Here is a 25,992-nt window from a genome sequence, read left to right as displayed (position 1 = left end):
ACACCAAGACGTCATGGTTTGAAATCATGCATGGCACGGAAGGTTCCTCTTCTTAAACCAGCACATGTCAAGGCCCGTCTTAAGTTTGCCAATGACCATTTGGATTATACAGAGGAGACATGAGAGAAGGTTTTGTGGTCACATGAGACCAAAATGGAACATTTTGGTCATAATTCCACTAACTGTGTATGGAGGAAGATGAATGATGAGTTCCATCCCAAGAACACCATGCTACTGGTTACATCGGCCATGTACTGTATTTACTTAGAATTGGATACACATCATAAAATATATAACTATCAGTGATAGAGTCCATATATTCACTTGGTGTCATATCAATTTCAAATTTTGCAGTATTGCACGCCACCACTAGCTAGAAAGATCATGATTGTGTAATGCAGTGTTTGTGTCATCCTTCTAGGAAGACTAATTGTGTTCCTTTGTAGAGTACTGTCCTAGTCCTATCCAAATATGGAGAATGAGTCCTGTCATGGAGCGTGAGTCACACCAAACTCCTGCTACATGACCATCGTTTACCAAGAAACAAAGCAGCTTCCAGCTCATGACAATGACGTCACCTTCTAACTAACATATGTGAGTCATGTACAGTAACTGTGCTAACACACTTTGAACTTCACCACAATTGTACCGCCGCTTTTACTCCGTCTCCTCAAGGAAAAGCCCCCCTGCCCCCCACACCCTTCGCCTCCTCAGCTGTACATTATTAATGGTACTTCTGTTGAATGTGCCTTTGTTCCTCCATCAGCAGACGCAAGGCGCATCTCCCCAGCACAGGGTGGGGCGCCGAGTAGCTGTGAGGGGAATGGAGGAAGGGGGTGGTTGGGGCGGCTGGGTAACCCAAACCGGTCCCATCCTGCAGCGGGTTGTTCATCCATCACGTTAAGAGGTGGCACATCAATCATTAACTAGTTGCCCTGTGGTGAAAGAATGATGGACAGCTAGACAAATAAGTTAAGATGACGCGGGGCAAGGTGATGCTGGCCTTTGTATCACTCTCAAAGGCCTTTTATTCACATAACCACAATGGTAGAATCTCAATGAAATGGATCATTCTAAGAGAGAGGATTCCTGGAACTGTGGTGCGCCCTGCAGGGGCTGCATGTGATTACTCATATAATAATACATTTTCATTATTTTTTTTTCCAAATTAAAAAGATTAAAAAAAAGTTACTATGATGCCTTTACCACCTACAGTATAATTGGACTTTTTTTTTTTTTTTTTTCCCCAGCTGTATGTGCGGTGGAGCGAGGCTGCTCCAAATCCACTGAAGGGGATGTTTGTCTTAAAGTGGCCAGGAAAGACAGATCCAAGTCAGAGATTCCTCAGCTGACAGCTATAATTGGCTGTTGTTTTATAACTTTGCGTGTGTGCAAACCCTTTAAGAGTTTGGAAGTAACTCCACAACTTTGGGAAAGAAATTCCTACTATAATTATCGGCTCAAAATTAGGCTTTGTAATTGACAGGTTTTTATTTTTTTATGTGGAACTAAAACATAATTATACTGCATGTGCCAATCCATCCATCCATTTTCTTAGCTGCTTATCCTCACAAGGGTCACGGGAGTGCTGAAGCCTATCCCAGGTGTCAACGGGTATGAGGCAGGCTATATCCTGAACTGATATTTCTACCCTTTTTATTTACCCATCCTGGCACATTCTTAGTGTTTAAATAAGCACATAGGGAGACGAACCAATGAACCAAATGCGTCATAGAATGAGGAAAAAAAAGAGATAAATTGTTTGTCATTCACTGTATACTATTTAACCTTCCATCCATTCATTTTCTTTGCTGCTTATCCTCACAAGGGTCACGGGGAGCGCAGGAGCCTATCCCAGCTGTCAACGGGCAGGAGGCGGGGTACACCCTGAACTGGTCGCCAGCCAATCGCAGGCCACATGGAGACAAACAGCCGCACTCACAATCACACCTAGGGGCAATTTAGAGTGTCCAATTAATGTTGCATGTTTTTGGGATGTGGGAGGAAACCGGAGTGCCCGGAGGAAACCCACGCAGGTACGGAGAAAACATGCAAACTCCACACAGGCGGGGCAAGATTGAACACAGGACCTCAGATCTGAGAGGCCAACGCTTTTACGAGCTGATCCACCGTTCCGCTATACTATTTAACCTGCTTATCTAAAATAGAGATACATATTTTTAAGAATGGCGGCAAGGTGGAGCAGCTGGAAAGCGTTGGCCTCACAGTTCTGAGATCCCGGGTTCAATCCCTGTGTGGGATTTGCATGTTCTCCCAATGCCTGCGTGGGTTTTCTCCTGGCACTCCAGGTGTGATTGTGAGTGTGTCTGTTGTCTGTCTCCATGGTGACCAGTTCAGGGTGTACCCCTGCCTCCTGCCCAATGACAGCTGGGATTGGCTCCAGTAGTCCCGCGACGCTTGTGAGAATAAGCATCGAAGAAAATGGATGGATTTTCAAGAATTCATTGTCATTTTTAAATTTTAAATCTTCAGGTTGGTTCATCTGGGGCTGTAGCACCGCCTATCGATGAGCCACTGCGCTGGCAGATGTCGGCAATGTTCCAAACAAGGATTGCAGATCCCTTGGTAGCACTTATACAGACTAGTGTTTATCTAATTGGGCTGTGACAAACAATCAAATCCAGCGTAAAAACTAAGACAAATGCACATCCAAACACAATAATTAGCATCATGATAATACAGACAATTACAAATAAACCTGTGCAAAATATATAAATAATAAATAAACCTCAGTGCGCTGAAAAAAAAGGGAACCAAGTTTATCTTCCTTTTGTCCTTTTTAATTCTATTTATCCTCTTTTTTTTCTTCTTTTAAGTCTTCCAGCTTCAAACGATAGTGTGGTGACCTACAGTACAAGTCCTGAGAAAACATTTGAGATGATTTGAAGTGCAGGTATGTAATCAAGTGGGTGATTCATAACAGGATTAGTTTCTGTTTGGATGTATTTAACATTCTGGTGATTTTCTCTTTTTTTTTTTTTTTTTTTAACCAAGACCTCTATGTTGTTTGTTAAAGCAGTCTAAAAAAGACACGACTGCAGGTATGTGGCACAATCGCCTGTAGGAGATGAGGCACAATCAATCAATATGTTTAATACAGCGATCGATGGACGCAATTACATTGTCATGAGTTGGACAGGTGGACTCACAAGGGAGGCAGTGCTTCAACAACTTGTTGGACCGAATACTAGATGCAATCCAAATACAGTATTTCATTGGAAGTTTCATTGCCACAGCTTTCTAGTCTACCAATGTAAAGTTGACAAAGGCTCAAGGGAGTCTTGTCACACTGCCTCGAAAAGGCACCAGAGTCACAACCACTAGCGGTTTCTGGAATGCGCAATATGTACAGCCACACAGGGTGGCACGACTGTGGAGTTGACAAAATGAAAACATTCTACAGTACTTGGAATTGTTTTCTGATCAGCTGATCAGACACACAATTTCTCAACAAAATAAAGTGGTACTTTAACAGACAAGTTTAGTTTGTTCCGTGATGAAACCCGCGAAATTTACTCATATTGAATCAGATATCCTTGTTGAAATGGTATGAATCTGTTCTAGCCCACCAAAGTTCACAATATTTTTATATTGTGTCATGTAATTATCCAAGCTGCTTATCCTCAGAAGGGTTGTGGGAAAACTTGGAGCCTATCCCAGCTAGCTTTGGGCAAAAGGCGGACTGCGGCCTGAACTTGTCGCCAGTCGCAGGGCATATATTGACACCATCACTGAGCAGGAGCTGATCCGACGCTGCTCGCACCAAAGGCAGGCGTGTGTACCACTACACCATCAGGAACTGCGCATTGTATTGTGTAACATGGTAAATATTTCTACACATTAGGATGAGCCAAAAGTCCCAACACCTATATTATCTTTAAGTGGGCTGGCCTAGTAAGTGACTCGAGTGTGGACCCAACATGGGTGGATATTCTTGAGGGTGGGTATCTTGGAATGAATTTTGGTCCCATATAAATCTTTGTGACCATTCCAATTTCTTGTGTGTTTGATGGTTCCATTGCATAAATCGTTGAAAGTGCATTAGCAACTGTGACCCTCCTTCCTCACTTGCAAGAACATGACAGTGCCTTAATTGCCCAATTTTTTTGACTTCTCAATTGATGGCAGCTTACCTGTAAATTGTATTTGGCTCGCAACAGCAGCAAAAAGTCTAGCAGAGAGCAGCTCATAACTTCAAAAATAATAATCCAAAATTGGAGCACTCTTAGTAGGAGCGAAATAACTACTGGAGAGTTTCAAGTATCTCAATTATAAAAATGTGACCGATTGTTGGTGACATTATATCACCACAGACCTCAGTTCATTTCATGATGTTAATTGTCTGATGTTTAAAAAAAAATGAAGAAACATCCATCCATTTTTTCAGCTGCTTATCCTCACAAAGGTCACGGGAATGCTGGAGCCTCTCCCAGCTGTCGACGGGCAGGAGGCAAGCTCCACCCTGAACTGGTTGCCAACCAATTGCAGGACACATAGCGACAAACAGCCTCACTCAAAATCACACCTAGGGGCAACTTAGTGTCCAATTAATATTGCATGTTTTTGGGATGTAGGAGGAAACCGAAGTGCCCGGAGAAATTCCACGCAGGCACGGGGAGAACATGCACAGTCCACACAGGGAGGGCTGGGATTGAACCCAGGTCCTCAGAACTGTGAGGCCAAAGCTTTCCAGCTGCCCCACCGTGCTGCCCCAAAACCAGACAACTCCAAACAGGCAAACAAGTCAAAAAATGTTTGCACAGATATAAAATTACAATGTACAGTTCCATGAAGGCAACAGTTTATTACTATTTCCTATGGCAGTAAATTTGTCGTGATGTGTGAAAGGAGGTTGAATTGATTTTGTAACTGGTCATTCAATTCATGGTAGTTTTAATAATTATGGTAAATTATACCTTTTAATGTACCTGTACCAGCAGCACGGTGACGCACCTGGTAAAGCGTTGGCGTCACAGTTCTGAGGACCCAGGTTCCATCCCGGCCCCGCCTGTGTGGAGTTTCCATGTTCTACCCGTGCCTGCGTGGGTTTTCTCCGGGCACTCCGGTTTTCTCCCACATCCCAAAAAACATGAAACATTAATTTGACACTCTAAATTGCCCCTAGGTGTGATTGTGAGTGCGGCTGTTTGTCTCAATGTGCCCTGCGATTGGCTCGCAACCAGTTCAGGCTGTACCCCGCCTCCTACCCTTTGACAGCTGGGATAGGCTCCAGCGCACCTCGTGATGATAAGCGGCAAAGAAAATGAATGAATGGATGTACCTGTACCTAAGAAGCAACCATATCACGTCAAGCGAAAGACTCCATAACCAGCTAAGGATAGAGTAGAGAATGTCTCGGGAGACCAACACATAGTTTACTTCATGTCAGGTCGGACTTCGCGTGAATGCTAATAATGCTCGCTGTCCACTTGATATGCAAATGAGCATGCAAAAGTGCCACGGCAACGGTAACGCGCCAATACAGCTTGTTTCCGTTGGGGGCCCGAGAGACGCAAACGCATAGCGTACGCCCCTTGATGTTCTGTATTGTTTGTTATTGCCAATATGCCCCCCAAAGAACAGCAAAAAGCAACATGTGGCCCTCTTTCAACACTTTCCAATTCTCACAACCTGTTTGGCAATCACAAGGCATTTTTCCCTTCCCTTCGAGATAACTATAATAAATTCACTCGCCAAAGCAGCTGAGCCCTGTTTTTGAGGGGAAATTATATTCATAGGGGATATACTGCTACAGAGATATTCTGTAGACCAAGGGTGGGCAACCTACAGCTTGTGGGCTATCGACAACCCACATGACAATTTGCAATGCCATCGCATTTTGGGGAAAAGAAAAATTGTGACTGAAGCAGGCTGAAGGTTGTACAGTAAACCTTTGAATGTTACATCCCCATAATAAATTGACAAGGAAATGAGGCCAAGGAAAATGAAGATGGATTAGTTGTAGCGTAAGGTTAGCAACAACATACCCCCCGCTACACTATTTCTGCTTCCTGGTAATGCCGCTCCATGTATTCCTTGCCTGGCGGCATCTTACATCCTGGTATGATGTGCTGCACTGTCTCTGGGGCTGCTTTGCACAGCCTCCATCTGGGGTTCTGAGTAATGTGGTAGACCCCAGCCTCTGATGAGCTTGTGTTTAGAGCCTGTCTTTCACTTCAGACTTTTCCAGCCATTGGTATGTTTTCTTTTTGTTAGCCACTTCTTCAGTTTGTCAGTGGTACATACCATGCAAAGGCTTGCCTTTCCATAACAGCCAATCTGAAGACTCAACCTGGCTGGGGTTTTGTTGCCTGAGGCATCCATTTTGTAGTCCATCCTTCGGGGCCATCTTTTTGATGTATTCTTGGAGATCTGTTGTTTTTACCTGGACAGTTCCTGTGACATTTGCTCTTTCCTCTCCTTCCCCTCTGTGTAGAACCTGGATGCTGGACTTTGGGCGGAACCCTCCATGCATGGTTCTGAGCTTTCTTGTCTTGATGTTGGTGGCTCATATCTCTATGATTGCTGGCAGCGCATAGGTGTCAATGGGGGGGAGATCTTATTCTCGCCATTCAGCTGACAATCCCTACACTTACCATATCAGGTCCGAATGACATTCTGATGTCATCGCTGTATATTCTTGTGAAGTGAATCAGGGAGTTGATCTCATGCGTATTGCTGACATACAGCTTGTCATCCAGGTAGAGGATATGGTTGATCATGGTTCCACTTCTGAAATGATACCTGAAACCATTCTTGATTATGATCTAACTGAGGGGGTTCAGGCCTATGCAGAACACCAGTGGGCACAGAGCATCTCCTTGGAGTATGCCACATTTGATTTTCACCAAAATGGCTTTCTTGAGTTGTCTTTGACTTACTCACTGAGTTACCAAAGGATGTTCTTAGGATCATGTGCATCTTATACAGTTCCTGTCATGAGCCAGGCTGGACCACGGCCAAGAGGGGTGTCACCGGACAGGTGTCACCGGCCAGGGCAGTGGCCACACCCCTCTCGGCCATGCTCCAGCCTGGCTCATGACGGTTCCAGGTATTCAAGTATCTATGTGTCAGGAATTGAGTCGTAGTCTATCCAGGTAGTGCCCAGATTGGTACTTCTGGATTTACAGTCTTGGGTGATTGCCCTATCGACCAGTAGCTGGTGTTTCCCTAGTGTGTTGTCCTCATCAAGGCCAATCAGTATAATCGACCACAGCTGGACTGCAATGAAAGTGTAGAACCATCTCAAGGATGGTCGGAAGAAATGGACAGCACCAGAGAAAAATCCAAGAGTGTCGCAGCAAAGGGTCTGAAAATGAATGGCTGTGAGATGTTTGTTTTTTATATAAATTTTAAATAAATCAGAAAAAATGTCAACAATTAATTTTTTTTCTGTCAATCTGGGGTGCAGTGTAATCAGGAAGTCTCAAATGATTTTAGCAAATGGGCGCAATATCAGAAAATGAAAAACTGAAGGTGGTCCGAATGCTTTCAGTTTCCACATTGTATGTACGGTGAAGGAGGCCAGAAACTATCTTATATTCTGGTCTTATTTTTAGACATAGACTGTTTGTATAGACTTATAGATGACAAAAAAATGAATAACTGTGTTCATGGAGTGTACCATAAGGTAAGCAAAGATAGGCTGTCCATAAAGAGTCCATTGAGTATGTACAGTTCTGTAGCTCTGTGCTTCCTGTGATGACTCGAACATGACATTTTGCTTTACCTGCAGCCGTCCGTTTTCTCCGCCTCATTACGAAAGGTTAATGGAATAACCAGACCTCCTCTCACGCTTTGCGCCCGCTCAGCAATACACTGTAACACATTTCCACCTCTCTTGATCCACGTGTGGCTTTTTGCGACTATTATTTTTTTCTCTTGCGCCGTCATCACATCGATGTTTATTCCAAGTCATGGCGCTCTTCACGTTCACGTGCCAGCATTAAACTAGGCTACAGCTGCTTCATGCATTTTTCATGAAGGTGATGTCTGCTCAAGCTTCAGCATCGCCTACAGACACACTCATGTGCCTTTTAATTAGAGTGGAAATGACAGAACAATTATTCATCTAGCTGACCGAAAGGAATCAAGGAAGCTAAATAGGACCACAAAACAGAGTTTTTTCTTTTCTTTTCACCCTTGTCTGGCAGATATGAAAGTGACAGTATTTAATGACATCCATTCGAATGCCGCTCACGATGACACCGAGAGTCGAACCTCTAAAAAAAAAGTCATGAAATACGTCCTGTCATCCGCAACATGGGCAGCAGGTTCAGTACAAATTCTCCTCTGTGAAGGCTGTAAACACTTTTTAGAGGGCAAAGTGGAACCGATTCAAAGGTCAGTGTCCATCCCTGTTGTTTTAATTAAATTACAGGGAAGTAATAAAAGGGAGGATTCATAGCGAGCATACATTTACTGCTGCCTTAATGGAGCGAGCTCAGCTGGTCTTCCCCTCCATTTGGGTTACAAAGTGACTCATCTGTGTTGATTACTGTCCATGTCAAACTGAACACCATTCCATTTCCATTTAATCAGTCATGACACAATTTAAAAAAAAATGTCAGGGGGAGGATTTCAAAAACTTTTGGAGCTCAAATTGAAATTTGGTTCCCCCTGCAGGATCCTAACGTACCATAACGTATGTTTTGCCCAAAATTCGTCATATACTTACACGATCTAACCATACAGAATACAAAATATAAACTATGAAATTGTTTGCCAAACCAATCAAATGTAACGTATTTTTTATTTAGCTCCTAACATAAGTTTGGGAAACCAGGGTCACAAACATCCAACTTGATCATTTGTGAACACCCATGTATGTTCTTCTTTCTGAGTTGCTGTTAAAAATAAAACAATCCAATTTGTTTGCCGCTTATCCTCACGAGGGTCGCGGCACTTTTGCATGCTCATTTGCATATCAAGTGGACAGCGAGCATTATTAGCATTTACACGAAGTCCGACCTGACATGAAGTAAACTATGTGTTGGTCTCCCGAGACATTCTCTACTCTATCCTTAGCTGGTTATGGAGTCTTTCGCTTGACGTGATATGGTTGCTTCTTAGGTACAGGTACATCCATTCATTCATTTTCTTTGCCGCTTATCATCACGAGGGGCCCTGGAGCCTATCCCAGCTGTCAATGGGCAGGAGGTGGGGTACACCCTGAACTGGTCCCCAGTCAATCATAGGTCACATAGAGACAAACAGTCTCACTCACAGTCACACCGAGGAGCAATTTAGAGTGTCCAATACATGTTGCATGTTTTTGGGATGTGGGAGGAAACCAGAGTACCTGGAGATAACCCACGCTGACACGGGGAGAACATGCAAACTCAACACAGGCGGGGCCGGGATTAAACCCAGGTCCCCAGAACTGTGAGCCCAACGCTTTACCAGCTGCTCCACCGTGCTGCCTAAAAATAAAATAAAAAAATAAAAATACATTGTGCTGGAATTCTTGTACACTTAGAATATTACTACATTTCTGTAAAATGTATTTAACAAGCGGCACAGTACACGACTGTTTAGCACATCCACCTCACAGTTCAGTAGTTTTGGGTTGAAATCCCAGCCCCGGGCTTCTCTCTGTGCCCGGTTTCCTCCCACATTCTAAAAACAGTAAGCTAACTGGATGTAAGACTTCAATTTTTCTTTAGGTGTTCGTGTTAAATCGGTAACAAGTAAAATAATGTAAAAAAATAGATGTAAAAACATGTAATTAGTAAATAGAAATAATGTTGCTCATCCTAATTGACCACAAATGGGAAAATGTCAGTTTGGCGTTAAGGTGGCCATTTCTGAAACGATCGTATGTCTTGTACTTAAATATACAATGACAGTGTACAATGTGTGTAATTATTTTTGTCGCATGAATTATTTAACAGCACACAGCATTAAGGCATTGTCATTAAACAGTTAAAAGCAGGTTGTGTTTGTCTGTGTCAAACAAAAACAAACAAATTCTCTGTCACTTTCAGTTACTGACTATTCTGGTACTAAAAATAGCCCAGAATGTAACATTGTTTTATATAAAACAAAGTTATTACTGTTGCCCTTGGCCAGATATTGGTAACATTGGATTATTTGGGCATTTTGTGACATTTAAAATCTCAGAAAATACATAAAACCGATCTCTTTTACCCGATGTCGACTAGCTGAAACTCTGGTTAAAAATGTTTTTGATTGCAGATTCCTCCCTAAAAAACATGTCTGTCTTACATTTAATGTTACAAAATAAAGGCCCTTAATATCCTTGGAAGAATAAATAATCCCTAAATTTGTTGTGCAAATATCTTAATCACCTCTTAATTGACCTTACGTTAACCTTAAACAACATTACTACATTTTCTTTGGAGAACCTTATAAAGATTTGAATGGGTTTGTAATTAATTTCTTTTTATGAGTGATTGCGACTTAATGAATTTAAGATCAAACATCCATCCATTTTCGGGGCTGCTTATCCTCACGGTGGTCACGGAAGTGCTTGAGCGATCCCAACAATTTTCAGACAGGAGGCGGGGTACACCCCGAACTGGTCGTCGGCCAACCGCATGGCACAAAGAAACAAACATCCATTCGCATTCACATTCACACCTAGGGGCAATTTAGTGTCTTCAGTTAACCTACCATCCATGTTTTTGGGCTTTGGGAGGAGACCCGGCGGGGTGGGGATTTGAACCCCAGTCCTCAGAAGTGTGAGGCACATGCGCTAACCATCGTCCACTGTTCTGCCATCTTCCTAATTATTGTTAGAATTATAACTCTCTCTTAATGGTTATATTTAATAAATGAGTGTTTCTCAAACATCTAAAATTTTCAAAATGTTAAAATTTGTGCTTGGACATCCTCTGGTGGGGAGTGATTAAAAATATATAAAAAATGCTTATCCGTTGTTTCAATGCTCACCCCATTCTGTATCCAACCATCGATCCATTTTCCTAGCCGCCCATCCTCACGAGGGTTGCGAGAGTGCTGGAGCCACACTCACAATCACACCTAGGAGCAATTTAGAGTCTCCAATTAATGTTGAATGTTTTTGGGGTGTGAGAGGAAACCGGTGTGACGGTCTGAGCACTCTCCAGTCCTGAAAAGTCTCCTTGTGACAAATGCGCATGCGTTACTCACGGGAACGCTGGGTACGCAGCAGACGCTTACTGGGAAATCTCATAGAGGGAGCTAACGTACGTTATAACCTAACCCAAACCTAACATTAAAACAAATGATGAAAAAAACAAAAGATTCACACATATATGTCCGTTCGCTGTGTTCGTCTTTCTGAAACATTCCATAGCAAACATGAACACTCGGCGACAAGTTGTCGAATGGCACGTTGAAGCATGGATGGGGACGTTTCCAACTGGCCGGAAGTTTGAAAAATATACACACATGCGCATTACTCACAAAGAGTCTTTGCAGCACTGGGAATGCTCAGATCATCACACCCGGAGAAAACCCACACAGACACGGGGAGAACAAGTAAACGCCACACAGGTGGGTCCTGGATTGAACCTGGGACCTCAGAACTGTGAGGCCAACGCTTTCCAGCTGAGCAACCATACCGCCACCCCATTCTGTAGTTACACATAATTCTGTCTTGATTTGAATCTTCCATTGAAATAATTGTCATTCATACATCCTTCAACTTTAATAGTGAGAGAGGATGCGTGTCATATACAACAACAACAACAAAAAACAGCAAAAATGTACACAGGAGCACATTCTTGTACAGACTTTTGGGGGTTTTCTGTGCACATCAAATGATGTCTGTTACTTCACTTCGACACACTCGCTGCACATAGGAAATGGAAAATATACCTGCCCTCTTCTTTAGATGGAGTGGCTGCTAAAAAGATAGCGAGACTATTACAACGTGAAAAATGAACATTTGAATAGTCGCTGTATGATAACAACCCTAAATGTCAAGTTTACATTTTTTTATTGGTGCTAAAAAAAACTAATTGAAGTAACGATAGTCTTTTATCGTGGTTATCTTTGTCCATTCATCCATGATCTAAGCCGCTTATGCTCGCAAGGGTCGCGGGAGTGTTAGAGCCTATCCCAGCTCTCTTCGGGCTGGAGACGGGGGTACACCCTGAACTGGTTGCCAGCCAATTGCAGGGCACGTAAAAACAAACAACAAATCATACCTGAGGATGGTCTTTTCTGTCACTATCCATGCCATGATGTGATGATGTGACTCCTTGCCAGTCTTTTACGTTATTCATCCCTGTGCCTGCTTTTAGGAGAAGATTTTTAGTAACCTTAGGCAAGGGTGACCACTGTTCACTCCACTTGTTCCTTCTTTTCTTGGGTTTGATAGAGACATGCTCATATAATAGTCTGGATTACAGTAGAGTGCAGCCAGTCATGTACGTGAGGTCCAGACTTTTATTATACGGGTCATTGCAAGGGAAAATCAATCTGGTGAAAATTGGAAAGTTAATTCCAGCAATCATAAAAGGCAGTAGTGTACTGTATTGTAGCCACTTGAGAAAAGTCTAACCAAAAAAAAAATATATATATATATAAAATCACATTAAATCCCAGAATGTAATTACTGAAAACGCAAATATATATTTAAAAAAATAGCTTTCTTGAGCTTCTAATTGTGGAGAATGGGTAAGAAATGTGTACTTTTGGTCATAATTGTTTAAATACTTACGGTAAGAACAGGTTGACATGACAATATTTGAAATTCATTAGAGCGTTAATATTTGGTATAAAAAGTCTACAAAATCTTCAAATATATGTGGGAAAATATGCTATGTTTTTTTTACCATAATTCCAACTTCAAACACGACACTACTCACTACAAGAACAACAGCATACCTCCACTGAAGCATTGTGGACACTTCATGACACCTTGTGGCTATTTTTCTTGATTTGGAACTCGGGCCTGAGTGAAGGTGGAGGGAATTCTAAATAGTTTGAAATGCAAGTGAGCACAAAATGTTTTGGGTTTTGCTAGAAAGCCAAAATGTTGTGAGGAAAATCCTATTGCCAACACAAAGCCACATCCCCATATGTACACACCGATGCAATCACATTATATCCCTTGTTTATTCCTACTTTCCCTCTCAAAAAGATTAAAGAAAATATATTTTCACAGGTTTTACGTCACATTAACGGTGAAAACACTTTGTAATGATTTACCTTACTCTAATTCCTTTACATTACAACAACCCGGCATTTTGTGTAGACTTTTTTTAATAACCACTGTTGATAATAATTGTTTTATGTTACACATTCAATTTAGTTGCTGCATTCATTTTCAAATTTCTATATGAATAACAACAACAAGAATAATAGTATATGATTATCACCATCATCATTCCAAATGTTACTTGCATAATACATACATACATGCACGCTTACATGTATACATAAATACATACACATTAACATGTAAAGTTTTTTTATTCAAAATATTCAACAGTTAAAACAGAAATGAGACCTGTTGTTTGAAAAGTTAAAAAAAAGTCTAAGATAATAAAAAGATCTTTAAAAAAATCTAACTTTTTTTATATTATCAATTAATAAATCCAGTCACATAGTTATAAATCATATTCCTTCTATACTTTATGGTTTATTGCAATCACCAGTAATAGTAATGCCATGGATTCACCCATCAAAACAAACCAATTTTTGTCTAGTTCTGTCTTATAAAAAATTCCAAGTTAAAGTTGTGTTTGTTTTTAGTTTTATCTACCGATAACCTAATCCTTCAGCGGATGTCAAGAATTAATGAAGTACACAACACCTGAAACACACATTTAGTGATGTGTGAGCAAATCAATTCACTGCGATGTATTGATAATTTAATGTGCTCATTTAAAATTAGGGTTCCAAGCTCCTGAGTCTGCAGCAGCTGAGGAAGAGGAGGGGAGGCGTGACCTCTGCAGGAGACGCAGCGACAGCAGTACGAAGCCAATGCTCATCCCGCCTAGGATGACCACACCTGAGATGAGCGCGGCGGTCACTGGGTTCATCAGGTGGGAGGAGTCACCCGGCCCTACGAGGTAAGAAAAAAAAACTGTGTGAACAGTGCAAAGAAACACTAACGCAGAAATCCTGCGCAGAGATGAGTTTATCATGACCCCCGCCTTGTTGTTGTTCTGCCAAAAAAGATCAATTTCCATAAGTAACCTGTATCGTCATTCTCAGCATCCCAGAAAATGATCTGAAACCATTTTGTGTCTTTCATAACACAGTTTAAGGCTACTTACCAAGTTGAGTGTTGTTTACGGCAGTATCATCTGGAATAAAAACACAAGTGATTATGTATATACATCCACCTTCACACCTGTTTCAATCAGTAGCTCATTAGAGTACTTTAATCAATCAGTTATATGCTGTGATTGCAGCATCTACGGTCGACTGGTGGAGCGTGGCTCTATACCTTCTCTTTCATCTATTTATAATGTAACTTTGCTGTCTTTGAGTTTATGGTTTATGTTTAGAGCATTTTTTTTTGTTTCTGTTTTTGTGAAAGTGGCCTCATAGAGAGCAATTTTGGCCCAGCAAAAAAAGGTGCTGGGTTCATTCATTATTAAGAATTATGCTGATTTTGTAGTAGGGATTTCTGATTGATGACGTCTTTGAGATTAACTTGAGTACTTGCCTGCCACTAGCGGTGGCATAGTGAGCAATGTGACCGAACGCATCTAAATTGTCGCTCAGTGTGTGGCGTTGGATGACTAGTTTTCATGACTGGCCAGTGGTTTTGCTGCAATTCAAAATTTTAATCGCCAGTGAACAGTGCCACAATGTTGTAGATGTTAAAGCTCCAATGACATGAAATGCATGATTTTTAGTATGTTTTTAATTTGAAAAAAAAGGCAGCCGGAATGGACCCATCCATTTTTTCTCCACAAAACTTGATTTTGACGTATATGGCTTTTTGTAACTCCCGTCATGAAAATCCTCTTGAGGGATTTGTTTTGGAGAAGAAGCAGGAAATGACATTATTAGCAGACCCCCACTCATGTCTCATGTGTTTATACTGGTTTTACCTACTGGAAGTTAGCTCTTTGTTCCTTCGTGTTAGCCAAAATGCTGGTTTATTTTTTTGCTGGATATTGTTCGAACACTTGGGAATATGGATTTACTCTTCATATGTTTCCAAAAGACCCAGTTTGTTGTGAAAAATGGATTGCACAGGTGCAAAGGACGAGAGCTTTGTGGGTTCCAAATGACAGGTAGGTGTGTATAAAGGTACTAAAAAAAAAAACAATACTTGGGGGAGGGGGGTAATCCTCTCAGAATCCAACAAACGGCTTTGTCGTCGCTCGCGGCTGAGTACGCTACATACTGTCATATTGTCGGGGAGTCTATTGTTGGTTAAAAGTGATCTGCATATCATATAAATTTGGCTCGAAACGATAGGGTAATATTGCCCCAGTCACTTCACTCGATTGTGAGATGTTCTTCTCTTCGAAAAGCGCTTCGATGCACCTGCAGAAGGGGTATCGTAAAAATCCAAAAATCTCAATGTGTCGTCTGCTCATGACATTGTGGGCAATATGGCTACCACTTCGATGTCGCGTGGGACTTCCGCAACTTTGCGCATGGATGACACGCTCTCTCCTGATATTTATTTTTTCGTATAGACATTGAAGTGAATAATGTTATATGTATTTTTCATTACAATATCTATTTTTTAGAATATTCATAGGCATGTCACTTCGGCTTTAACAACCAATTAGAAATTGAGATGGCTGTCACAAAAGCAAAAGCTTTTCCAGGTCCTAGCCATCCCAATACAGTATTTAGAGTGTATATATTGTATTTCACAATAATACTTGACTATATAATTTCTTGTACCTTGTAACTTTGGCTAGAAAGCAAAGCTTGAAGAGTGCACGGATGCAGTCAGTGAATAGGCCGATGAATCATCACCTCTTAATATCCACACTTTCACTTTTGTTGACTCTGATTTGCTCTCTTTGTGTCAGTCTAGTTTTTTCTTGACAAATGTGCCGTGTTTTTAAGGGGCATTACAGTATTGTACCTTACACTGCATTTGGGGCAGAAAACCCGATAAAGGGTGGCAGTTTTTTCATTGCAACGTATCTGTGGACGTGAAGCTCAATTGCTTGGTGTGTATTGATGAGTTGCAAATTGTATTTTTTTTTTTTGTAATGGTCCTCTTCAGTTCCATTTGGCTGCATCGCAAGGTGTGCAAGAGGCTTTGAAACGACAAATACGACATCACCCACACCCTACACCTCAATACAAAAATGTCAAGGTAAGAGGATTTTCAGATCCCAAAACATTGATTAATGAATCTTCTTATGGATTGGTTATCTGAGTACTCCATACAGCAGTGATTTCCAACCTTTATAGAGCCAGGGCACATATTTTACAATTGAAAAATCCCACGGCAGACCAACAAAAGTAAATGTCACCAAAAATGGATCGATTAATTACTGTATGTACTTCCCGCCATCTAATAGAAGAGGATTTTTTGTTCTGTCTGTCATGGTGCCTCATTGACATAAATAGATGAATAAAGATACATTATTTCTTGGAAATAAATGGGTTTTTTTTAGCAATTACATAAAATTGGATAACTTCCCACGGCACAACTGAAGAGTGCTCACAGCACACTGTTTGGGAATCACTGCCATACAGTACCTACCAAATCTTGGACCTAATATCCAAACATGAATCCAAAGACTGAGTTCATACCACTCCTGGTGATGATTGGTCCAGCGCTAATGGTGGCACTCCCACTGGCGGCTGGAGGCGAGCCGAGGCCGGCCCCTTCCTCCCGCCTTCGACGCCGCCCGCAAATCTATCAAACGTGTAATCGTTGATTCTGGGGTTCCAAATGGGGCTCCGTGAGGTGTGGTTGTTTAGGACATACCGGCATGAGCATGATGCAGTCATCGCTCTTGCACAGCTTGGTGACGCAATGCAGAAAGACCGTGGACATCTTCTGGTGTCGGTGTTTCACAAAACGGAAGACCTCAAAGGAAAAGCGTCCCATCTGACTCTTTCCATTCTCATAAACGGTGGTCTGAGGGTCTTTGTAGCAGCTGTGCCAAAACAGAGAGAGAGCCACACACGCGATATGATGTTCAGACATTGTCGCATTCAGCTGCGATGGACATGAATGGCTAATAGCCCCACTTTTGTGGTTCACGGGGAAGTCGGATTACCCCAGGAAAAGGTCGTAGCGGACTTCATCATTAGGATTCCCTGAGGGGGTTGTGTAACAGTAGTCCATCAAGATGTTCCAACTGCAGGGGGACAAAACTGTGAGATTGGGATGCCAGATAACCATCCAACTGCACATGGGAAAGCACACGGCCTGGCGCCTCCGTGTCGTATAATATCATAATGGCCGAGTCAATGCCATCAGACATTGAGTTATTTTCATTCATATCACGTCTTTAGAATTGACATGGCATTAAATAACAGCTTCATGATACCGTTTGTCCAGGTTTGTGGCCTTGACTGCAGCAAAAACTCGGGTTTTCAAAGCCAGTCCGGCCATCGGGATGGAAAGCATTTGGTTGTACGTTGAATCCTACATGAAAAACAAGATATAATTACACATCATTTGCTTCAGAATTTTCTTTTTAGAAAGGTTTATTGGATGCAGTCATGCACACTTTTAATCATTTTATTATATTTTATTTTTGACTGTTGTTACATTTCAGTAGTAATTTAACGCTGTATAGAGTACACTGTATTTGTGACTTGAGTGAAAAATTATTAACTAAGCTTAACATTTTATAAGTGGAAAGACATATTTTTCTATTTCAACAGACAAAAATATTTAGCTTAATAATAATAATCCAGTGTTAGCACCGTGTCATGATTATCTTTGCCTCAGCCCCGCAAATGACGAGCTAGCTAGCCAGCACTGTTGCCGCTGCTCGGCGCGATATCAAAAATGGAATTAAACGCTTGAAGAAGGCAGTTAGCTGCAAGAACTAATGTGAATTGCATGACACATTGACCTCTGACACTTAAAACGTACTTCGTTCAATTCAGTGTCATCAGATTTTGTCTTCCCCGCTGTGCAGATTTGCCAGCCAGCTAGCCAGCTGGAGGGCGGATTGAAGCATTTTACGAAGTGAGGGTAAAACTAAACCATTAACACCCTTGAGCGCCCTCACTTTTATCAAGAATAGCTTTTGAGTTTTGATACAGGTTTTTTGATGGGAAAGGTGGGCAATATTTGCTTCACCACATTCCTGTTTCAATTCGCCATTGGCGAGGAGGCGAATGGTCAGCGCGAACCTTGCAATGACGATGATATCGCAATGTTGCCTTTGAAATTTGTTTCACGCTTCAAAGAGAGAAAAAATAGTTGATTTTTCTGGGGCCATTCAGTATAAAGTAAAAATACACTTTAAGAACATTTTAGTAAAAAAAAAAAAAAATCTAGATTTTTTTAAAAATGATTACTGTACTATTTTTCATATCAGAATAATAGAAATTAAAAATAGGGGTGCTTATAGAATAAAATGTAAATATCATTTTCTCTTAAAAGTATTACTTTTTTAAATATTGTACACTATAGCAATCATATTTATTGCAGTACAAAAAGATATAATGTAAAAAAATCCTACTGACAAAAAAATCCAAAGTATATTTTTTTAATGTAATATACAGTACAGTATTCTATATATGAGGATGAAAATATGATGACGATTTGAAGAACACTAAAAATATATAGATTAATAGATCAGGTTTACACTAGAATTAATTCTATTTACATTTCATACCCACTTAATTTTAACATTTGAAAGGAATTGATTTGAGAGGACTTTTTATGACAATATTTAAAAATAATAATGATAATATTAATCATTGCCCTGTGCACTTTTTTTTCATACTAATGGGGTTCCTAAGGTCTTTTATAGTTGGACCTCTGACTGTCAGTTACAGTATTTTATTGATCCGCAAGAAATCACACAATTTGTTGGCAAATTATATTTTTAACTAATATTCGTTGTCAAAAATTCACATTGATGGCATTCCATATATAAACTTCTAACTTGGGTCTCCAGTGCGCAAAAAGTTTATGAATCCCTGCTCCAAGCAACAGAAATAAAATATTATCGACCCATATGAAATGGGCGTACACTTGGGCGAACACTGATTCTTCTGAACATCATCACCCAACCAAAATCTCAACTTGAAGGCGAAATGTTGATGTGGAATGAAGCAGAAGAAGCATACTCACTCACATTGTACAGCACAAGACTCAGTGTGCTCACAAACGTGCCATTGCTGTCCTTGACGGATATCGCTGCTGAGGAGCTGTGAAAAGATGCAGCGCATGAGCTCAGGAGCAATCCAAAGTAAACACAGGCTTTAGAAATGTTCAATAAATCTTTGCAGCTTCATCTCACCTCAAGGCTTTACTTTACGTATTCACTCAAATAGAGGCTAGAATGTTAAATTACCCAACTGCCTACTTTATTTTATTTTAGGAATCATGAATCAATACTTCCAAGACAAAGTAACTTGCCCAATTTATTATCTTTGCAAAGAAGCTAGACAGTCTGATATGGAGAAATGCAACGTCTGGAAGTTCTGGCCAAGAAGTGCTTTCACACACCGGTTTTTATTATTTCCTACATGTAGAGTGTTTATACCATTACAAATAAAAAAGACAGACAATTAGTCAGACAGAAAACATGATATGATTCAAGGGGGTCTTCAAGTAGCGTTTAAAATTGCATACAGTTGCTTCCACACCACCTTTCCTTCTGGTTTTGATAATACGAACCGGAGTTGGTCTTGAATAATCAAATTGCTCCCAAGTGTTGCCATTCATTTTTGAAGGTACAGGAACACGCTGAAATAAGATCATGTATGGTATAAATTTTTCCATTGCACATCTCTTGTTTGTGGATTCTTTTAATGCTGTAGAGTGTTTTTAATCTTTTAGAATTGTTTTTTTTTCAAACATTTATTTAGGGAGAATTAGTGTTGAACCTTTATGTTCAATCCATTTGAATTAAATCATTATTTGAGACATATTCTAAAACTATCCTATTATTAAGTGCATTGTTTAAACTGTATTATGTTTCATTGGCTTCAAATTATACCCTTCAGTGTTTTGATTTTGGATGATTTTTAGTCTTCTTTGAATCTAATATGAATGTTTTGGGATGTGGGATGAAGCTGGAATACTTGCAAGAAACTCATGAAAGCAGTGGGAAACAGAGAAACTCAAATCTCAAAACTGTGAGGCAGATGTGCAAACCACTAATCCGTTAATCATTATACTTTATTTGACATGGAACACAATATGGAGTTTGTATCATCTGCAGCTATTACAACACACTTTCTTCTTAGTTTGGCCTTTTCCACTCTGAACTTAGGTGATGGTTCACAGTGTCTTGATTTAGATGAAGAATCACCATTGCTAGCTCCAACTCCTGATTGATCAATTAAAAAGTAGCAGGAAAAAAGGCCAACTTACGATGCCAGCTGTGAGTTATTGACCAGGTACTCAAGTGGGTAGCTGCAGCTGAATTTGTACAACAAACCAGGAAGGTAGCTGATGATAGTCGGCGGGTCAGGGGTGTCAACAAAGCCGGACACGTTCCCGATTTGTACCAGTGACATATTCCCATAGGCGTTGGGCCCGAAGGCTGTGCTGACCTAGAGAGAAAGCAAGAGAAATATTGTTCACTGCCAAATCACTAAATCACATCCATCCATCCATCCATCCATCCCTCCATCCATTTTGTTTGCCGCTTATCCTCACAAAGGTCGTGGGGAGTGCTGGAGCCTATCCCAGCTGTCAATGGACCCTGAACTAGTTGCCAGCCAATCGCAGGGCACATAGAGACAAAGAGTCGCACTCAGAATCACACCTAGGAGCAATTTAGACTGTCCAGTTTATGTTGCATGTTTTGGGGATGTGGGAGGAAACCAGAGTGGACGGAGAAAACCCACGCAGACACGGGGAGAACATGCAAACTCCACACAGGCGGGTCTGGGATCAAACCCGGGACCTCAGAACTGTGAGGTCAACGCTTTACCAGCTGATCCACCGTGCCGCCCAATAAATAACATGATGAAACTAACTTATCGATTACCTTTATTTCTCATGTGTAAGGCCCACCCCCCCCCCCGTAAAAAAATTGGCAAAACTCAATAGTGTGCATTATGCATAGGTATAAAGGCACATTTTATGAATGTATTGCCGCCAACTAGTGGTTATGGAAAAAGGTGTACATTTACATTAAAAAAGGCCAACACCATCTAGGGATAATAAAAAAAGTGTTGCCTACACTTTCGTTTCAATAGAATACGTATGATTGCATATATGTACAGTTGTGCTCATAAGTTAACAAACCTTGGTTGAATCGTGTGTGTGCATGTTATTCACCTCCAGGCTGTTCCCACACGCTTCCAGGGTGCTGAGGCCGATGCTGAACAGCACAACCGTGGGGAAGGTGTTGTTGTTGATGAAGCCGCGGCACTGGGCGTCGCCATGGTGACCGTTGAGGGCCAGGTCCGTGTCGATGTAGCCGGAGAACAGGACCGGGCAGAAGTTGATCTTCACTGTGATGGTCTGCACACCGCAGTACACGCTGATGTCACGTTCGCCTTTCAGACAACAACACCGGTAGTATTACTAATTGGTTAACAGCTACAAAGACCTCTCTAAGGCCCAAACTTACTCAAATACAGTATGTCTTGCTATGAGATTACGGGACAAAAACTGACGATTAAAAAACATTGTAGTCATGAATGAACAACAACAGACATAATTAATCCAAAAGTCTTGACAAGAAACTGTGTAAAACAAAACAATGTCATTTCTTTCTGACAATTGTTCCTAATTTTGGGATCAAAAGTGCAAAAAAAAGTCAGTTTATGCGTTTATACAATGTTTGGAGACTTACATACATCTAAGCAGGAACGTTTAAATTTTCTGTACTCCTTATGCTCACTTGGGTCTTAGAGCAAGAGGCAGGGTACACCCTGAAATGGTCACCAGCCAATCACAGGGCACATAGAAATTGAGCATCAAGAGACTATTTTATTTTTAATGATTTTTGTTTTCAGATTAATGCATAGTTTTCCAAGCAAAGGTTTGGGAACCAATTTACTACATTTTTAGCATTATCATTATCAAAATTATTATTATTATTATGTAGGAATAATTAATGAATACATAATTAATACTGTTTCAAAACAAAGCATCAGTAGAAAAAAATAATGAAAATTACAATTGTATTTTTAGATTTATACAGAATTTCCAAAATAGAATTGTTTCTGTAAATCCTACAGTTATTTACCACATACCATCCAATAAAGTATCACTGCACTGCATCATGGGATTTTGTTTGACATCACACAGAGTTACTGCAATTAAAAACAATCTGTAAAATAAATGTAAATAAAATAATAAATAAATCAACTTGAAAGTTCACTCAATCAGGATTTAATGCTGACTGTCAAATTCAGTCATGTATTGTATCAAAAATGTTAAATGTTTCGTGTTATTTCACTGTAAAATATTGTATTAGACAATTTTCGGTGTAATAAATTAATGGACATGCCAAATTCTGTGCTACGTTTGAAAGCAGCAGAATTGTGAAGCGGTGTGGTTCCCAACATACATCACCCCATGTAATGTTCAACTGCTGACATTACTAGGATTTTAATCCTTAATGTACATGAACAAAAAGGCTTAACATAAAATGAGTAATGTTTATTTTACCCTTATTTCATTGAATGCGTGTGTTCTTTAACACTCGCACTACACTTATGTTGCACTTTGTCTGTGGGTGTGATCCTGTCGCTTCGTGAAATGACCCTGAGGATGACCCAGGACACGCTGGAGAGACTATGTCTCTTGGCTAGCTTGTGAACGCCTTGGGATCCCTCCGGAAGAGCTGGAAGAAGTGGCTGGGGAAAGGGAAGTCTGGGTTTCCCTGCTGAAGCTACTTCCCCTGTGACCCGACCCAGAAAAGCGGTAGATAATGGAACTGATGGATGGATGGATGGATGGATGGTGGAAGGATGGAAGACATGCATATGTACTTATGCAAGAAAATATGATTTTACAAGAAAGGCAATAATGGCAAAAATCAGTGATGTAGAAATGCTGAACACTAACAAGACAGCATAGTTGCATAGAAGTGGTTGCATCTTCTATTGTAAACGTGGTGGTTTCAGTATGTTTTTACATGTGGAGAAAAAGTGATTTAAGTTTACCCTAGTGAGGAAAAGCGATGTGGAAAATAGATTGGGGATTTATTTGCTTAAAAGTTGGAATGTTAAGAGTTAATGTTTACAGCTAGTATGAACTTAATTCAATTTAATTCCATTTAAAATATGTAGATAACTAATATTTCATAGTTCTTCATAATTCTGAAGAAGATGCAATGGCTTTCATTTCCATTGCTACTTATTTAATCATATCTAAGGTGTGGTGGATCTTTGTGGTGACAGGGAATTAATTCAGGTTAGTAAATATGGAGGAGAGCCTCATTTTTTTTACCCTCTCACTTTCTCTCATTGCCCTGTTTTTATTATTTAATGAGCATCACTCTTTGTCACTGTGGAGAATTTTGTTTTACATTGCAAAGAGGAGCGTTTGACTGACCTAGTTGTGGATAACAGGAAATGATTGACAGGAGGGTCAAACTTAAGACTTTACTGATGACTTTTTTTGCTTCATGATATTTTTTTTTAGATTGCTACAAGGTTTTTTTTAATAGAAAAATATATTTTCTATATTTTATAATTACCATTATTATTATGTATGTCAATGCTATCTTTAATTTTTTAATGCTGGTTTTCTCAAAATAACACTACTTTGTTTTGATCAAATCTGTTAGAGTGTAAATTTGGTTTGTAATGCCACTGCATCATCCTGACAGGTGAATCTAAAAAAAAAAAAATCCATTAAAATGGATTAAATAGTTTAATATGGTCACGCAGCCCTCCTTATTAAAATATTTGAAAATGAATGATGATTTAAAATGATATATACTTGTGGGTATGATGGAGTGCATCTTAAACAGCTTCTCATTTAGATTCTGTGGCTCTCCACATGATTTTGAGTCTTTTTGTTAAGGTGGGGATCAGATTAACGCCCGACATTTAATAGTATTATAACGTTTTGCCAACGATGCCCATAAAACCATGATCTATAGTGATTGCATCCTAATATATTGGAGGAAACCCATGTACTGTATAATAGATGCACAATACTGTATTAGTGTATCTACAAAAGGAAAAACCTATTGATATTTTATATATGCACATTACACTGACAAAAATAATACAATTATATATTTTTCTCTCGTTACCATAACATCTAGTCTAAGAGTCTGACACTATGTCCTTTTCACAGCTTTAATAAATGTATACAGTATGTACTGTATATTTCTGCACATTTACCGGTGGCTTTGACCCAAAGGTCAATCATGTTTGATGCTACTGTATCACAGCTGTAGTGTAACAAACTGAAATACCATGAATTTCAATATTAATATTTAAAGCACAGTACAAGTGTAAAATACTGTATATGGGATCAGCCAAAACATTATGAGCACTTGCACTATATACAGTAATGAGATCCAGTACAGGATTGGTATCAAATATTATAACTCCTTAAACCACATTTATTATAATGTATTGTATTTTGCAGTACTGTTTAACTAAAATGTTTCATAATTAGAGCTGTGGCTAATAAACATTGATTAGTTACCTCAGTTTAACAGGGATAGAGGTTCAACTCAAAAAAAAATTAATTTGCAAATGTCAAAGAAATTCATTTATTTCAGTAGTTAAATTCCCAAAGTGAAACTCGTAATTCATAGGTTCATTAAAATACATGGGAAAATACTTTTTTATAAGGCCAATTGTTACTAATTGTCTATATTTAAAACAATTTAGAAATATTTTTTATGTAAATTTCTAATTTAAATTTAGGGTTTATGTTGATCATCAACATGTTGTAGATCCAAATACCGTTAATTTAAAATTCCTACCTTCAAATACAAACAAGTTTTAATGCCGACATAAAGATGATAAACTGAAGCAGATATAGATATGCTTGTATGCAAGGTATTTCGTTAAGTATAGGGATTTTCCTAATGTACTTGTGTTGCTTTGCATTAAAACAAAGGGAAATCTAACAAAATCCCAAAAATATTTGTAGTCAATCTATGAGTTGTACTTTTTGACTTAAACTACGGATATGATTGAACTTTTCCATAATATACAGATCAATTGAGATGCACCAATAATAAGAACAGCTCTCAGTCTAATGCAGTCCACGTCTACGCTTCTGCAATCTATAATAGCAATTGGAAAAAAAAAATCAAAGCTTTACATTATCTATAGTTAGGCACAGTATCTGATATGTAAAGTAATCCTGATGTTGTGGCCGCTGGATGTACGTCGTCCTCACCAGGAAACCTGCTGTGGTGGTTGGCGTCGCAGTTGTATCCATTAAACTGTGCCGACGCCGGTGCAACGCCACTCATCAGGAGCAGGACGAGGAGCCACAGTAGCGTCATTTGGGCACCCGCGAGACGTTTGGCCGCCATCATCTTCAGATTGTCACCATGGCGTGGCGGCCGTTCCCCGGGGTGTACGCTCAAAAGTGGCGTTTTTCTCCCGAGTAAGAGAAAGTCCGGAGGTGACTGCCCTCTGTGACCTCGATCCAAGTAGTGCCACCGTCTATCTCATGATTCTCCAATCCCCTCTATTCCCCTCCTCCTCACCTCATTGACTCATGACGACCACCAACATCCCTGTTTTCACAACCTTTTTAAGCCAAGTTTGCGCCTCATTTCACCCCCACTCCTCTCTTTTCTACACCTGTTTAACCGTTTCCTGATGCCTTCAAAGCAACCCCACCAGGGAGAGGGTGGCGAGGAGGAGGGGGTACTTTTGATGACCATCGTAAGCCCCGTCTCCATTTTGTTTTGTGCGAGCAGATATGAAAGATAGCGGCGCCCA

The 25,992-nt window shown here is 40.1% G+C and overlaps 1 protein-coding gene and 1 long non-coding RNA gene across 3 annotated transcripts; one reads left to right on the top strand and one right to left on the bottom strand.

The window, feature by feature from the left end:
* Window positions 1-521: 521 nt before the first annotated feature.
* On the top strand, window positions 522-21,531 carry LOC133504767 (uncharacterized). 2 transcript variants are annotated; one of them, XR_009796074.1, is made up of 5 exons: window positions 522-594; window positions 2,838-2,914; window positions 13,871-14,048; window positions 16,184-16,276; window positions 21,401-21,479. It is a non-coding gene; the product is annotated as an uncharacterized LOC133504767 (long non-coding RNA). The 2 variants fall into 2 exon arrangements; XR_009796073.1 differs by lacking the exon at window positions 16,184-16,276 and having other exon boundaries at window positions 21,401-21,531.
* zpld1b (zona pellucida-like domain containing 1b) lies at window positions 13,857-25,992 on the bottom strand. The gene is made up of 10 exons (XM_061827352.1): window positions 25,439-25,992; window positions 21,395-21,615; window positions 20,480-20,661; window positions 19,236-19,308; window positions 17,466-17,563; window positions 17,193-17,273; window positions 16,898-17,069; window positions 16,720-16,825; window positions 14,256-14,285; window positions 13,857-14,041 (listed from the first exon to the last, which is right to left on the bottom strand). Exons 1-10 carry the CDS (start codon window positions 25,578-25,580, stop codon window positions 13,857-13,859), a joined length of 1,290 nt encoding a protein of 429 aa, XP_061683336.1. The 5' UTR covers window positions 25,581-25,992.

The sequence above is a fragment of the Syngnathoides biaculeatus genome, chromosome 8, assembly GCF_019802595.1.
Source record: "Syngnathoides biaculeatus isolate LvHL_M chromosome 8, ASM1980259v1, whole genome shotgun sequence".
Lineage (NCBI taxonomy): Eukaryota > Metazoa > Chordata > Actinopteri > Syngnathiformes > Syngnathidae > Syngnathoides > Syngnathoides biaculeatus.
Note: the sequence above shows the minus strand (reverse complement) of the source record. Positions and strands in the feature narration are given on the sequence as shown.

What these genes read in the sequence shown, in the direction of transcription:
- zpld1b (XM_061827352.1), bottom strand. Translation starts at nt 25,580, where the DNA reads ATGATGGCGGCCAAACGTCTCGCGGGTGCCCAAATGACGCTACTGTGG. An exon ending in CGTGTGGGAACAGCCTGGAG is followed by an intron (nt 20,662 to 21,394) that starts GTGAATAACATG and finishes CTTTCTCTCTAG; the next exon opens with GTCAGCACAGCCTTCGGGCC. An exon ending in CGTAAACAACACTCAACTTG is followed by an intron (nt 14,042 to 14,255) that starts GTAAGTAGCCTT and finishes CTTACCTCGTAG; the next exon opens with GGCCGGGTGACTCCTCCCAC.